General features: G+C 57.8%; 3 protein-coding genes across 3 annotated transcripts; 1 reads left to right on the forward strand and 2 right to left on the reverse strand.

Annotated features, from left to right (window-relative positions):
• Positions 1–578: 578 nt before the first annotated feature.
• BJ171DRAFT_462527 (uncharacterized protein) lies at positions 579–6,740 on the reverse strand (the record flags this gene model as incomplete). Its single annotated transcript, XM_053108517.1, has 14 exons — positions 579–1,832; positions 1,908–1,990; positions 2,207–2,280; positions 2,405–2,552; positions 2,732–3,350; positions 3,432–3,514; positions 3,706–4,229; positions 4,443–4,562; positions 4,704–4,779; positions 4,885–5,030; positions 5,290–5,816; positions 5,935–6,170; positions 6,291–6,300; positions 6,542–6,740. 14 exons carry the CDS (start codon positions 6,738–6,740, stop codon positions 619–621), a joined length of 4,059 nt encoding a protein of 1,352 aa, XP_052963380.1. The 3' UTR covers positions 579–618.
• Positions 6,741–7,390: 650 nt separating this feature from the next.
• Positions 7,391–8,979, forward strand: BJ171DRAFT_519011 (uncharacterized protein). Its single transcript, XM_053112311.1, has one exon. The coding sequence runs from the start codon at positions 7,539–7,541 to the stop codon at positions 8,574–8,576; it is 1,038 nt and encodes a 345-aa protein (XP_052963381.1). The 5' UTR covers positions 7,391–7,538; the 3' UTR covers positions 8,577–8,979.
• On the reverse strand, positions 8,980–12,524 carry BJ171DRAFT_519012 (Rec8 like protein-domain-containing protein). Its single transcript, XM_053112312.1, has 10 exons — positions 12,328–12,524; positions 12,011–12,153; positions 11,748–11,878; positions 11,021–11,584; positions 10,722–10,890; positions 10,357–10,603; positions 9,988–10,172; positions 9,636–9,836; positions 9,406–9,519; positions 8,980–9,292 (listed from the first exon to the last, which is right to left on the reverse strand). Exons 1-10 carry the CDS (start codon positions 12,449–12,451, stop codon positions 9,275–9,277), a joined length of 1,896 nt encoding a protein of 631 aa, XP_052963382.1. The 5' UTR covers positions 12,452–12,524; the 3' UTR covers positions 8,980–9,274.
• Positions 12,525–12,757: the final 233 nt, after the last annotated feature.

The raw sequence follows: 12,757 nt of genomic DNA on the forward strand, positions 1-12,757 counted from the left end.
TTGGACGTGGTGTGCCGTTGTATGACTCCGACAGCGACTGCAAAGATTGGACGCATCGTGTGGGCAGCAGGAGAAGTGATGGAAGAAGGAGGGAGGGGGTGGTTGAGGGCTCGGTCGTCGTCGTCGTCGTCGCTTACATATGCGTGCTTTTGGGAAGATCATCAGGGCAGAATATTGATATGGGCTTTCGGAGACATGAGCTGATGTCGAAACTCGGATTCATGGGGGGGGGGAGTCACCGTTGCGAGCGCTGTCGTTTGCGTCTCCGAAATCGAAATGGTATGCCCGCCGGGGGGTGGGTGGGAACGCAGTTGAGTTGGGTGCTGGTCGGCAGAGGCGGAAGCGCAGCGCCCCGCTCGAATGCATTCCGATCATGTGTCGGTCACGCCTTGGTATTGCGCAGACCGACGAAGCACTCCAACTCATGTGCGTCGAGGCAACTCCATCCATCCAATCGCTGGTCAGTCTGCACGGGGGCCAGGGGAGTTGCTCTGGGTGCCATGGGCTCGGACTCGTCAGCCAGAAGAAAGAAGCCTGTTTCATTTATTCCAGGGAGAGGGGCGACTCGACAAACAAGCCCTGCAACAGCATCATCGAGGTCTTTAGAAAAACGACAAACTACGGGAGCCGGTCTTCGCAGAGAAACGAAAGTGCGCTTTGGTTTGCAGCCGACATGTCCGTGCAGCGTCCGAGCGTCGAGCGCTGAGCAGTATTGTTTGCGGCCTGTGTGTCTGGCGGCGGCGCCGCACCCTCCCCCAGCAGACTGGAGCCAAGTGGCGATGTGCCCAGGTGCGTAGACTCATGGTGAACGCCGTGCGAGGGTGCAGTCCATCTGCGTTTGGCATAGCCTTCGTCGTTGTCCATGGCCAAACGCCGGGGCACTCCATCCGGAGCTTGCTCGATCGATCCCAGTCCACTGACGCTGCTTTTGATTACGTCCTTGGACGCATACTGAGTACGCACCCGGCCCAGGGTTGACATGGCTTGGACGATGCTGGCCCGGCCCGATTCTGGCTCCTCGACTGAAAAGGCAAAGCCAGTGTGGGAAACGCATCGGTTGGTGGGCATCACCATGACGTTGGACCGTGACGAGTGGACGCGGTGGATGTCCCGCTTGTTCGAGAAGATGTCAAACTTGAAGCTCCTTGGCTTGCTGCTGCCCACCGAGTCACCGACAGAGTCCGCTCGGATGTGTGAAGCCATTGGTGTTTCCAGATAGGCGATGTTGCCAGAGTCGGGTTCCTTGGGCTGGAGCGTGATGTCCTTGCTGCTCGGCCGATACTCGTGCAGCGAATTGCCGGGCTGGGGGCTGACATGCATCTCGCGCAGGATTTCCACGTCGCCGGGCCGGAAAAACTTGGTGTAAAAGTCGCAGGTGAATAGAGGCAGCGTCGCAGCCGCGACACACAGAAGCAGGCCTGCCCAGAGCCTTGGTCCGGTGTAGATAACGTAGTCGATTCCGTAGAACGTCGACATGTTGAACTCGCACCAGATCATCATATACAGGATCGGTGAAATCGTCGAGAGCGCCATGCACAGGGTTCCGATGGCATTGAGCTGTCTCATCGACAGGCTCATCGTAATATTGACGCTGATGATCACCGCCACTGCGGCCAGAAGCCCAATCTCGCCCTCGCTGACGTCCGAGTTGCCATTGGCTGTGTCTTGGTAGACATAGAGGGGCAAGTATGCGCAGACAAGCGACTGATAGATGGCCCAGCCAAAGCCAGAAAAGAACTTTCCATATGTGAACAGCTTCTTTCTCATCCCGATGATATAGATCTCTGGGAAGGCCATCAAGCTGTCTTGGTTCAAGTGGCTGTCGAATACACCTGTTCAGGACATCAATACGCCAGCGTCGTGAGTCAGGCTTCCGGCAAGCAGCCATGAGCAGAATCACGCCTTACCTATCACGATAGGACCCAGGGATGTAAAAATGATATTGTATAGCAGAATGAAGGTATAGTCGAATATTATGTTGGCTGTGAAGCTGTGTCGATTGGGACCGGGTGGAGCGTGGGAGGCATTCGGTTCGTTCAGCATTCGCGCGAGGTGGGTCAAAGCAATGCATATGTCTGGTGGGCGAGCCCACACACGAGCCCAGACACTCGCAGACACTGTGAATGTGGGGCGCCTTCTCTCTTGGGAGGTGGGCTTGAGCGACGGCGGAGGCAGCCATGAGCCAATCCGATCCAAGATGGCTTACCCGCATAGGATTTGGTACCACATCAGAACCATCACCCACGTAAAGCTCTTGAAGAAGAACATCAGAATGCCACCCTGTTGGCCAAGATCATGGACACAGCGACACGAATCGATTGGTACGGAATGGAGCCAGGCAGTCGAGTGTGCGCCTCAGCCCCCATCGACAATGCTGGCTGACATTGGTGAGCCAGAGACGTACCGATATCCGATAGTACGACATGTGACCTTGGCTCAGCAGCAGCTTGGTCAGAAACCGAAACTGCGCAATGACATAATCGCTCGACATGGCCGCCTGCGAGCCTTCTTGTCCTGAGATGCCGACGCCAACATCGGCGGCCTGGATCATGCTGGGTGAAGGCAGAGACAGGGGCTGGATCAGCATCCGCACCGTCCGAGCGATTACGCGCTGACACCTTGCCGCTCCACCGACCAAGACCGCAGATCCCGGTGGCACTCTTCACGTTCTAGCACCAAGACAGTGCGTATTCCATGGCCATAGCACCACCGGCAAACAGCGCATCCCTACCTGACGTCGTTGGCGCCGTCGCCGATCGCCAAGCACATCACAGAAAGCCTGTGCTTGATGAGTTGCACAACCTCTGCCTTCTGCTTGGGCGAGACCCGGCAGCAAATCACGGACTTGCACGAGAGCGAAATCTGGACAAACTCCTCTTTGGTCTTCTCGGCCTCCATCACGATCTTCAAAGTGCCACCGTCGACCACCAGAGCAAACGACGCCGCGGACAGAGGGGCCTCGGCCTGGATGAGACTCTCCGAGTCCCGGATTTGCCGATGCAGGTCTTGGGCCGTCATGGCATTGAGAATGATGAGAGTCATGTCGGCGTCAAGGACCTTCGACGCGAAGCCGACATTGATTGCCGTCTCGAGCTTGTCTCCAGTCAGCACCCATACGTGGATCGAGGCCTTGCGGAGATGCTCGATGCACGTCATGACGCCGTCCTGCAGCCGGTCTTCGATTGCGGTGGTGCCTATCAGCTCCAGGTCAACCTCGATCTGTTCGGCGAGCTCATCGATCTTGGCCTCACGGTCATTCAGATCCCGGCAAGCCGCTTCGAAGAGGGTGAGCCAGGTCTGGTACTCTTCCGGTGGTATCTGTCGCTGTGCCAGACACAGCGTCCTCAGCCCTGTCCAAACGGCAGTAATCGCGCCTGCTCATGAGAACTATGCAGCAGCCAGACTCTGCTTCGCCGTGACAGGTCACTGACCTTTCTGAGCAAACTCGTGTAGAACTTCGTTGGTCGTTGTGACGGCAGCGTCTTGGTTCCGGCTTAGTCGTGGAAGAATCACGCTGGATCAAGGTTCCATGGGCCCATGCAAACCGCCACGGACGTCAGATTTAGGTTTCAGGGCAGGGTTGATGGGAGCACGTTTCATCAATGTCAGAGCATCGGCGAGCAGACGGCGCGATAGCATCTGCGCTGAACCCCCCCCCAAAATCAGCAGCTGTGCAGCACTGCGGCCGCCGGGCATGACACTCACTTGTCGGCTCCTTTGCATATCAGCGTCAAGATGCCATTCTCGTCCTTTGTGATGACCGACATGCGCTTGCGGTCGCTGTTGAACTCGAGAATGCACATGATCTCATACAGCCGGATAGATCCGAGCACGTTGAGCTTGACGATGCTTTGGTTCCGAGAGACAAAGATAAACCCGCAATTGCGGGCTGTTGTTACCAGCGCAAACTCGTCCGGTGACTGAGCCTCGTACTCGAGCACATGCTCGTCCTTTGGCGACACCACGGTGTGGCACAGAGCCAGAACGAGAAAGAAGCGCTCGATCTCGGATCGCCGTTGGGGATTGTCCTGGTAGTCGCGAAACATGTCCTGGTCCACAAAGGTGATATCGGCGGTAAAGTACGGGTTCGCGTATATGCCTGTCATCTGTGCCTTCATCTTCTCAAGGGCTTGGTGGCGCTCTTCCGGCTTCTCAAACTGCATCCCATAGACGCGGTCTCCGATTAAGCACTGCCGGAATTCCATCTTGTTTTGGGTGAGAGTTCCAGTCTGGAAAACGACAGAATCAAAGTGGCGCTGCTGTAAGTGCCTGCCCCCCCCGGCAGCGTCGTGTCCCCATGAATGCGTGACTGAGTTTCGCAAGAAATGACTGGTGTTTGGAGCCCTGGTCATGCCTTGGACTGAACGACCTTGGCGTATCACGAGGTTCACCAGATCTGGCCCCTCATTGAGACATTTGCTTGCGATGCAAATGCTGCTCACCTTGTCTGAAAAAACGTATTCAATCTGCCCGAGATCGTCGGAGAGCGTCCATGATTTCGGGATACAGCGCTCATCAGATACGCTGTAGTACATGTCGTCATCAAAGTAGATGAAGAGAGCCTGCCGATAGCCGAATAGGACATGAGATCAACAAGACCGTGTTACGATCACAGCACACATGCCAGCCTTGGGTATAGTCGCCCTCGTTGCCGACCATGATTTGGCCATACTCAAGCAGCAAGAGGCATTGCTGGCTCGCACCTGAGCGGATTTGATGACCTCCAGGGTGACATAGAGCGAAATGGGCACGATGTTTTGATACAGCATAATACTGGCACTGAACAGGCGGATGGTGTCAGATTCGGTACTTCCACAGCTCGGTACTTCCACAGCTCGGTCTACCCAGAATATGATGGCGCTCACCAGAGCGAAATCAACCTACATCAGCGTGAAAAAAGCAGTCTCGATTGCCGACTGATCGAATGCGATCCAGGGGGCATGCTCGTTGATCCAGTTGGTCGAAAAGATGTATGCACCGGCAAAGTTGGTGAGACAGATGACAGCAAGCATGCAAAAGTTGATCAGGACCTGCACGACAGGCAGTGGAGCACGAGGGGGGGGGGTGTAAGCCATCGCTGAAAGTTGCAATACCACTCGTGCTGCTGGTGCTCCTGATTATCGGTGGCGCTGAGTAGACTGTTGCCACCTGCTATCCCACCAGGTAAACTGCTACCACTGGCAAGACCCTTGTCACTTGCCGTACTCTTGCCGCCGCTACTCCACGCTCTCGAAAGCAAATCGGGCGACATGAAATCGGGCGACATGGCTCGTGTAGACGGAAACCCACCAGGTAGTTCATCAGCCGTTCGATTTGGCTCCGCTTGAACGGCGTCGACCCTGAATTCAGCATGACCTTGGTGTCGTTTCCGGTATACACGACAACACCGATGGCATAGTCGGTGCTTCGCAATGTCGATCCACGCAGAAGAAGGTTCTGGATACCAACCGGGACGGGCTCAGAAGGGTAGGAATCGGTAGGATCGCTTTCGAAGGCGATGGAGCCGTGGTACGAGTAGAGATTCATCTGCGGCGACTCAGAATCGATCGACATCTTGACGTTGCGGCAATCGTCGGCGGTGGAAAGATGCTGCGTGGCCGGGAGGGCAGCTCGAGCCTTCAGATTTGTTTCCCCATCGAGGTTCTTGGTTTCGATATAGCAGCTCCCGCCCTCCTCTGACGTCGAGAGGATGATCGTATCGGCCGGGATGGCTTCGTTATTGCGAATGTAGATCAGGTCCCCGACATGCAGGTCGGACCAGTACGTCAGTCTCCATCCAGGCAAGGGCACTTTCGACAGTCTCCTGCGGCTGGGATCTGTGGGCGCTAGGGTGTCAGCCAGAGCGGTTCCATTTGGCGTAGCATTGGTTCCCACGAACGCTCGCCAGAGCCCAACACCATCGAGTTCATCAGCCGCATAAGCCATTGGCCCTACCGTTGGCAGGATCTTCAATGTGTACCGTTGACGGCATATTGGTATTGTTCCAGTCGCTGAGAGTCAGCACCACTGAGTGATTAAGCTGGCGATCGGCTTGGTGTCGCCGATAGTCCTCGACACCATCCTTGATGCCATTGAGCGACAGAATGATGGCCAGCGGAACGGCGGAAAGCAGCGGGAAGGTCGACTGAAACTCTGGCAGAAACTGCAAAACAATGATCATCAAGAAGAATCTGTCGATCGGAGAACAGCGACGATGAGTTTCCGAGCAGCGATGCGTTGGGACGCCGGCGAATATGGAGCATGCCGGAGTGGATGCATCGGAAGGACGGCAAGAAGTGTGTTAGTTGGACTGTTCTCGCTCTGTGCACGGTGGTGGTCGGAAGCTCGCTCGGAGACCGATGGGAGAAGTGAATCGATTTCAAATCAGCTTACAGATTTGCAATCTGCACCACCCGGGCGAGGCGTTATCGATTCCGCAAAGTAGTAACAATTCCGCAGGTGTTCGAGGGACGATCAAAGAGTCAGAGGCGATCAGCATCCGCGACAGAGACACTGACAGATCCGCTCGGCGGGTAGCCACAGCGACAGCCGCAGCGGCGACTCACTCGGTGGAACTGCTCGAGAATATTCATCGGCAAAAAGGTCCAGACGGTGTATTTTGACGTTCGCACCGAGTTGTCGGGAAAGACAAGGAGCGGCTCGCCGTACGAGGTCAGGAGCTCGGGCGGAGGCTTCATGTTGACAAAGATGCGCCGGTGCTCCCAGCGCACCGAGCGCCTTCGGAAGAGCGCGAGGACCATCGCGGAGGGATGCAGAAACTATTCGGGGGCAGGTTGCGGCGTGCCGATCGCAAATGAGGCTGAAGAAAGCTGAAGAAAGCCGAGCGTGGCTGCCAGCGACGGTTCTTGGCGAACTGGGGCAAGCAAAGGGGCGCGTTCCGAGTCAAGGGGCGTCTTCTTGGCGGGGACAGCTTCAAGAGGCACAACGGGCGGTCCAGGCTGCAAGCGACAGGGGCCAGGCGACCTGTGGGCTGGAGAGCAGGGTGCAGGACGAGGGAGCCGCAGGATGGGGATGCTCTTGGCAATCCGTCGGACGCAGAGGGCCAAGAAACGGCCGACGCTTGGCGGGAGCACCACCAAGCACAGGGATCTCGGCGAATAGTCAAACCCAAGCGGGAGGGCGACTGGATCACGACGGCCAAATCCTTGGCATTTTGCAGGAGGTGAATTTAGCTGATCTTGTTGCAATTCAGCAGCCACATCGACTGGACTTGTTCAATTCAACTGGGCTGGTTTCCATTCAACTGGGCTGGTTTCCATTCAGCAGCCCACCAGCCCACGCAGCCCACACAGCCCGCACAACTCACACAGCCCGCACAACCTCCCACCCAGCATCAGATCGTCCCGCAATGCGCAGATCGCCAGAGTCACAGGCCTGTCGGCGCTGTCAAATGGTGCTGACAAACTCGCCAAGCCCATGTGCCCGTTCCCCAACGCGATCAAAAAGCGACGCTCCTTCGCCCTTCGCCCTTGGCCGGCATCTCGCACTCCCTATCGGCGATCCCATCGGCGATCCTGCTCTCGACGTCCGCCAGCACCATGGCCCACGCTGACATCGAGCTCCCGTCTCTGCAGCCAGCAAGTCCTCTTGTCCTCGTCGTCGCCGCTGCCCTGATTGCCCTCGCCTTCGCCGTGGTCTCGGGCCGGCTCGTTTTCGCTACAGCACGAACCCATGCCAAACCGTCCTGGGGCGGCAAGCACCCAAATGCTGCCAGCGAAGACGGCTCCGGCCGATTCGCCGATGCAAGCTATCCTCTGCTGGCCCACCCCGACAACCATCCGCTCGACGACCACTTCCCAGCAATAGCCACGACCGACCACGACGACGAGCCCGACGACTTTTTGCAGCTCTACCTTATCGAAAAGATCATGCTGGACTACCGCACGGCCATCCTGCGGTTTCAAGCGCCTTATGCCGACAGCTTCGCCTCGGGCTGCAACTTTGCCTTGCGCCTGTGCACCGGCAGCCGTACTGTGGTGCAGCCCTATACCGTCACCAGCTCGTCGCTCGGCGGCATCGTCAGCATCATTGTCCGCCTGCCGCTGCTCGAAGACGCCGTCAAGGCCACCTCCAAGCACCTCATCACTATGGAACTCGACGACACCGTCGAGGCGGCCCCGCTCGTCAACCTGTTTCCCCTCAACCCTTTCCGACAGCCGCGCATCACCCTCATTGGGGCCGGCAACGGCGTTGTTCCGCTCTTTGCCCTCATCCGCTTCATCATCAACCACAGCGCCACCATCCAGCTCCATCTTATCTTCTTCTCTCGGGACCCCGAGTCACCGCTCTTTGAGGAGTTCATGCGGATTGCCGAGAGCAGCCTCGGCCGCCTGTCTGTCGACTTTGCCCTGGAGCCCTCCAGCTGGGACGAGGCGGAGGCCCTGATTGCCTCGAATCTGCCGGACCTCGAGACTGCTGCGGCCGTGGTGGAGGAGCCCAGCGACGAAGTTACGGGGGGCCGCTCGGCTGTGTTTGTCTGTGGCTCGCTTCAGTTCGAGTACAAGATCGCCAGCATCATCAAGCGGCTTGGCTTTCCTCGGAGCCTGGTCTGGAGCTTTGGCCTCGACGGACGCTGAAGCATATAGCACCAGGAGCGTCCGTTTGCACCTCCGGTCGGCGGCGTCAACCGCCTCCTTTCGACGATCACTCTTTTTGGAAAATCGCCAAGCCATAGCAAACGCTGCTGCTTCCTAATCCATCAAGCTCTATGGCGACACAGCGCTGTGGCTCCCATGGCGAAGGCGTCTTGGAGATTGCATGGCTTGACGATATCGTCACTCTCGATCCATGATATCCGTGACATTCATGATATGCACTCTATCCTGCAGTCCTGGTCGCGCGTACCCACTACCTCCTCCCTCGACTGCCGTCTCGCTCTTGCACTCTCACTATGTATGTCTCTCCGTCAGCGATGATGACGTGTGGGCAATCGAGCCCAAACACCTCCCACAGACGGGTCTCTCGTTGGTAATACACATTCATTGGTATTGACGCTGTTCCGCATGCTCGAACCTGCCCAGGTGCCGAGTGCGAGATGAGCGGCAAGCCTGCATAGCGACAGCGGCACAGGGTCGCCGGCGAGAACTCGATGGCGGAGATGGAGGCGGGACGGGTAGAGGGCAGTGCCGTAGAGGAATCCACACGCACATATGGGGAGCGCTGAGCGGGACGGCACGGCACGGCAAGTGCAGAAGCGGGAGTAAGGCGTCGCATGTCGAAGAGCAGACGGAGATCGCTTGACTCAAAGAGCGAATGGACGAGAGGAGGGCACGCTTTACTCGAAGAGTGCGCTCTGCAGGAGCAAGTGGGAAGGGAATAGAGTAGAAGCAAACGTTAGTTATCTGTGTTGCCCGTGCATCCAGGGTGTCCGGCACTCGCCGGGGACATAGGCAAACGGATGCCTACCTTTGCTGTGATGGCGATGTTGCCGAACGGCTCGGGCTGGCTGACGTTGATCATATCCTTGGTCTTGAGAACGAGGAGTTCAAAGAAGAGACGCACAGTTTCGCTGCGGCGAGTCTGCAGGGGAGGAGAGCGATGTGCCGTGTCAGCACGGAGGAGCCAAGGGGCCGGAGAATACGAGAGAGGAGCGCAAAACGCAAAACGCAAGGCTAGCCAGGCCAGCGACGACCAACCTGTGCTGCCAAGGTGTTGAACTGGATCTCCTTGTCGTGGTCGTTCTCAAACTCGCTTTGCATCAGGGTGATTGTTTTGACGGTCGACTTGCTCAGACCGGTGCTCTCGTTGATTTCATCAAGCGCCTCGTCGTATTCGGGATCGTCAGGGAGCACCGGTGCACCCTCCAACAGGGGCCCGGCCTCTGTGGCTGGTTCCAGCTGCCAGGCCACAGAATCGGACTCGGCATCAGCATCAGAGTCTGGGCGACAGTGGTTGTGTCGGCCAAAGCCACAGCATAGTCACGATCGAAGTCGGAGCTTCAGGTAGCCGGGGACACTTTGTGCAATGTGCAATGTGCAAGGCCGTTACCTGGTGGAGCGACTCCTCTGGCAAGATATCGCCGGGCATATCGCCGCCATATGGCTGGTCAAAGTCAGCGAAATCCCCCTGATATTCCTGTTCAAACTCGCCCAAGGGAGCAATGGACACAGAGGCATCGCCTTCCTTTGCAGCCAAGGGCTCCTCGGGTTGGGGTAGCAGATCGTCAGGCAGCTCTGAGCAGGTCGATGAGAGAGAGAACGACAGTAGTTTAGCGCAGGCAGATGGATCGCGCTTGATCATGGAACCATAGCTCCTGGCGAATATCGAGGCAGCGGGCCAATCATCTCGGGATCGCTTCGGATGATCGGCGCTAAAGAATGGGATGCCGCATTCACGTCGGGACAGCATCAGGCTTACCGGGGGCACGAGAAAGCCGTCGGGCAGCTTCCACGTCGAGTGCATCGGCGTCGGCTTTGCGCTTGCCCAGGACACTGGCTTGCAGGAACACCGGGCGGATGGCGGACTGGCTCGCATGACGGCCAAACAGTCCATCGAGCTCGGGAGGGAGCTCAAGTGGTGAGTTGATGTCCTGGAAGTAGCCCATGCCCAGCCTGCGTGTCTGCATCAGCCGAGACATGGTTCTCGAGCCCGGAGCATAGTGTTCCTGCAATCGTTCCAAAGCGGGGGACAGACGACTGAATTAGAATGGTCACCAAGGATGGCGACCAAGCACGGCGGACCAAGCCGGACAGATCAAGCGGGGCACACCACCCGATGCCCACCTGAAGGACAATGTCCGACGTGTCGTTAAGGGCGTTCCGCATGTCGGCGTTCGGGATCTGTGTTCGGTCGTCATTGCCAATCTTGCGTCGCTTGGGAGCCTGACGAGCTCGTCTCTCTGGCTGGCCAGCCTCTGAAGGAGCGCCAAGGATCGTCGAGTCCTCGACCCGGCTGGGTGGTTGCGCCGACGGAGCGGATTCCGCGCGCGGCAAGACAGTCAGTACGAGCGACGCAGATCCCACCATACTCATAGCCCTGCGGCCCCAGGCCGACTCTGGTAATTTGTTGCATCTAGCCCCACCTGTCAAGATCCATGGGATCCAACACAAACAAATCACCGCCAGCCTCATGCTCCGGCAGTTGCTCGAGATGTGATGCGTCTCCTGGGAAGGGCTGGTCGTGAGGTGCTTCGGCGCCAGGGACGTCCATATCCATGAAGCCGTCGCCAAAGTCAAGGTCGATGTTGGAGGCCTCGGCAGGGTTCTCGGCCGGATTCTCGGCATTGAAATCAAGGATCTTCCCAGGCCGACCAGGGGAAAAGGGCCGGTCGGCGACGGCGGGGGCGTCTCGTCCCACTTCAATGGAGGTGGTGAAGCGGCTGTCCTCGCCAAAGTCCAGGACATCGGCCGAGATGTTGCCGCGGTCAAAGGTCTTATCACCGTCGTCGAGACCAAAGTCGAGGTCAAAGTTCAGGAAGCTCTCTTCGTTATTGTTGAGGTCACCTCCGGCCGCCTGGGCAAAAATGTCGTGCTGGTCCTCGAAGCTCTGACTCAGGCGACGTGACTGGGTGATGGTGATGTCATCTCTGCGCGAGATCGTTTGGGCTGTTGATGGGAGGGCTCCGGACGACTGGGCCCTCAGGTTTCTGTCGAGGGCAGAGGTACAGGCAGCGGGCTGAGCGCAAGTCGAACAGAGGCGGATTGCGGTCCTCTGGGAGCAGGGTCGCGTGGATCCAGCTTCGGCGGCTCATCGAACCGTGCTGCTGGAGCTGGAGCCGAAAGCGCACATGTCACGGCACAGAAACTCACTGGATGAACAGATCCAGGCGATCGTTTTCCAGAGCGATATCAAGCTCAGTCATGTTGGTAGCGATGCTGATGGTGTTGGCCGGGGCCATATCTTGCTCCTCAGGCATGTCGACGATTCCAGGACGGAAGGCCTGCGGCCGTGTGGATGGCAGCCGCAAGCGCATGTTAGAGATTCAACCAGGGCCGATTATGGCTCAGATCCGCCTGCAGCATCAACGACTCGGGACACTCGATCGATCGAAAGCATTTCGGTGAACACTGACCATCTTGATCTTCATCATGGCCTCGTTGCAGTCTTCGAGGAGATACCGGGTCTTGCGTGAGTAGACACGGACGACACCGAGAAGCAGTTGGCCCGATAGACGCAGAGCCATGGGAGCCTGGCCATCACCGCCGACGATGGCCGCTGATTGGATTGTGCATGAAGAATGGGCATCGATCAATACACGGCTGGAGCTGGGTCACCCGAGCGAGCCGAGTCATCAACAAAGTCGAGCCGAGTCGTCGACATTATCGAGCCGCAGTGCGATAGGGCTGCGAGGCACGCCATTCTGCATTTCAATGCGAGAGGGGCACGCACAGACGGATGACTGGATGTTTGTCTGGATGAACTGCGATTTGCTCAGCTTCCGCTCCCAGACGGCGGCCAGCCAGACCTTTGCCAGCGGCCCCTTCTTGGTAAACAAGTTCTCGGAGAAGAACATGGCTGGCGGGTTGACGGGTCGCGGGGTGGACGGCTGTCGTGGAGGAAACGGTGGCAGGCGGATGGGAGCAAAGGCGGCTGATGCCGGGGCATTTGGCGGCCAGGGCAAAGCAGAAGCGAAGGGCGACTGTGCATGTCGCGCGCCGTGGGCAATTTGTCCAGAAAAGGCATGGCACGATCCGCGCTGATTGGGCGGCCGTGTCTGGATGGCCATGTCTGGATGATGATTCTGGATAATGATTCTGGATGTTCATGTCTGGATGATCATGTCTGGATGGAGATGCCAGCACCGCACAGGTCCGGAGCG

This window comes from Polychytrium aggregatum (assembly GCF_025602895.1).
Source record: "Polychytrium aggregatum strain JEL109 chromosome Unknown BJ171scaffold_41, whole genome shotgun sequence".
Lineage (NCBI taxonomy): Eukaryota > Fungi > Chytridiomycota > Chytridiomycetes > Polychytriales > Polychytrium > Polychytrium aggregatum.

Bases quoted from the DNA above. Each gene is read 5' to 3' on its own strand.
- BJ171DRAFT_519011 (XM_053112311.1), top strand. From the start codon at position 7,539: ATGGCCCACGCTGACATCGAGCTCCCGTCTCTGCAGCCAGCAAGTCCT.
- BJ171DRAFT_519012 (XM_053112312.1), bottom strand. From the start codon at position 12,451: ATGTTCTTCTCCGAGAACTTGTTTACCAAGAAGGGGCCGCTGGCAAAG. The intron at 10,891-11,020 runs GTGGGGCTAGAT...GCAACCACCCAG, and splicing joins GATCCCATGGATCTTGACAG to CCGGGTCGAGGACTCGACGA. The intron at 10,173-10,356 runs GTAAGCCTGATG...CGACCTGCTCAG, and splicing joins ACGGCTTTCTCGTGCCCCCG to AGCTGCCTGACGATCTGCTA.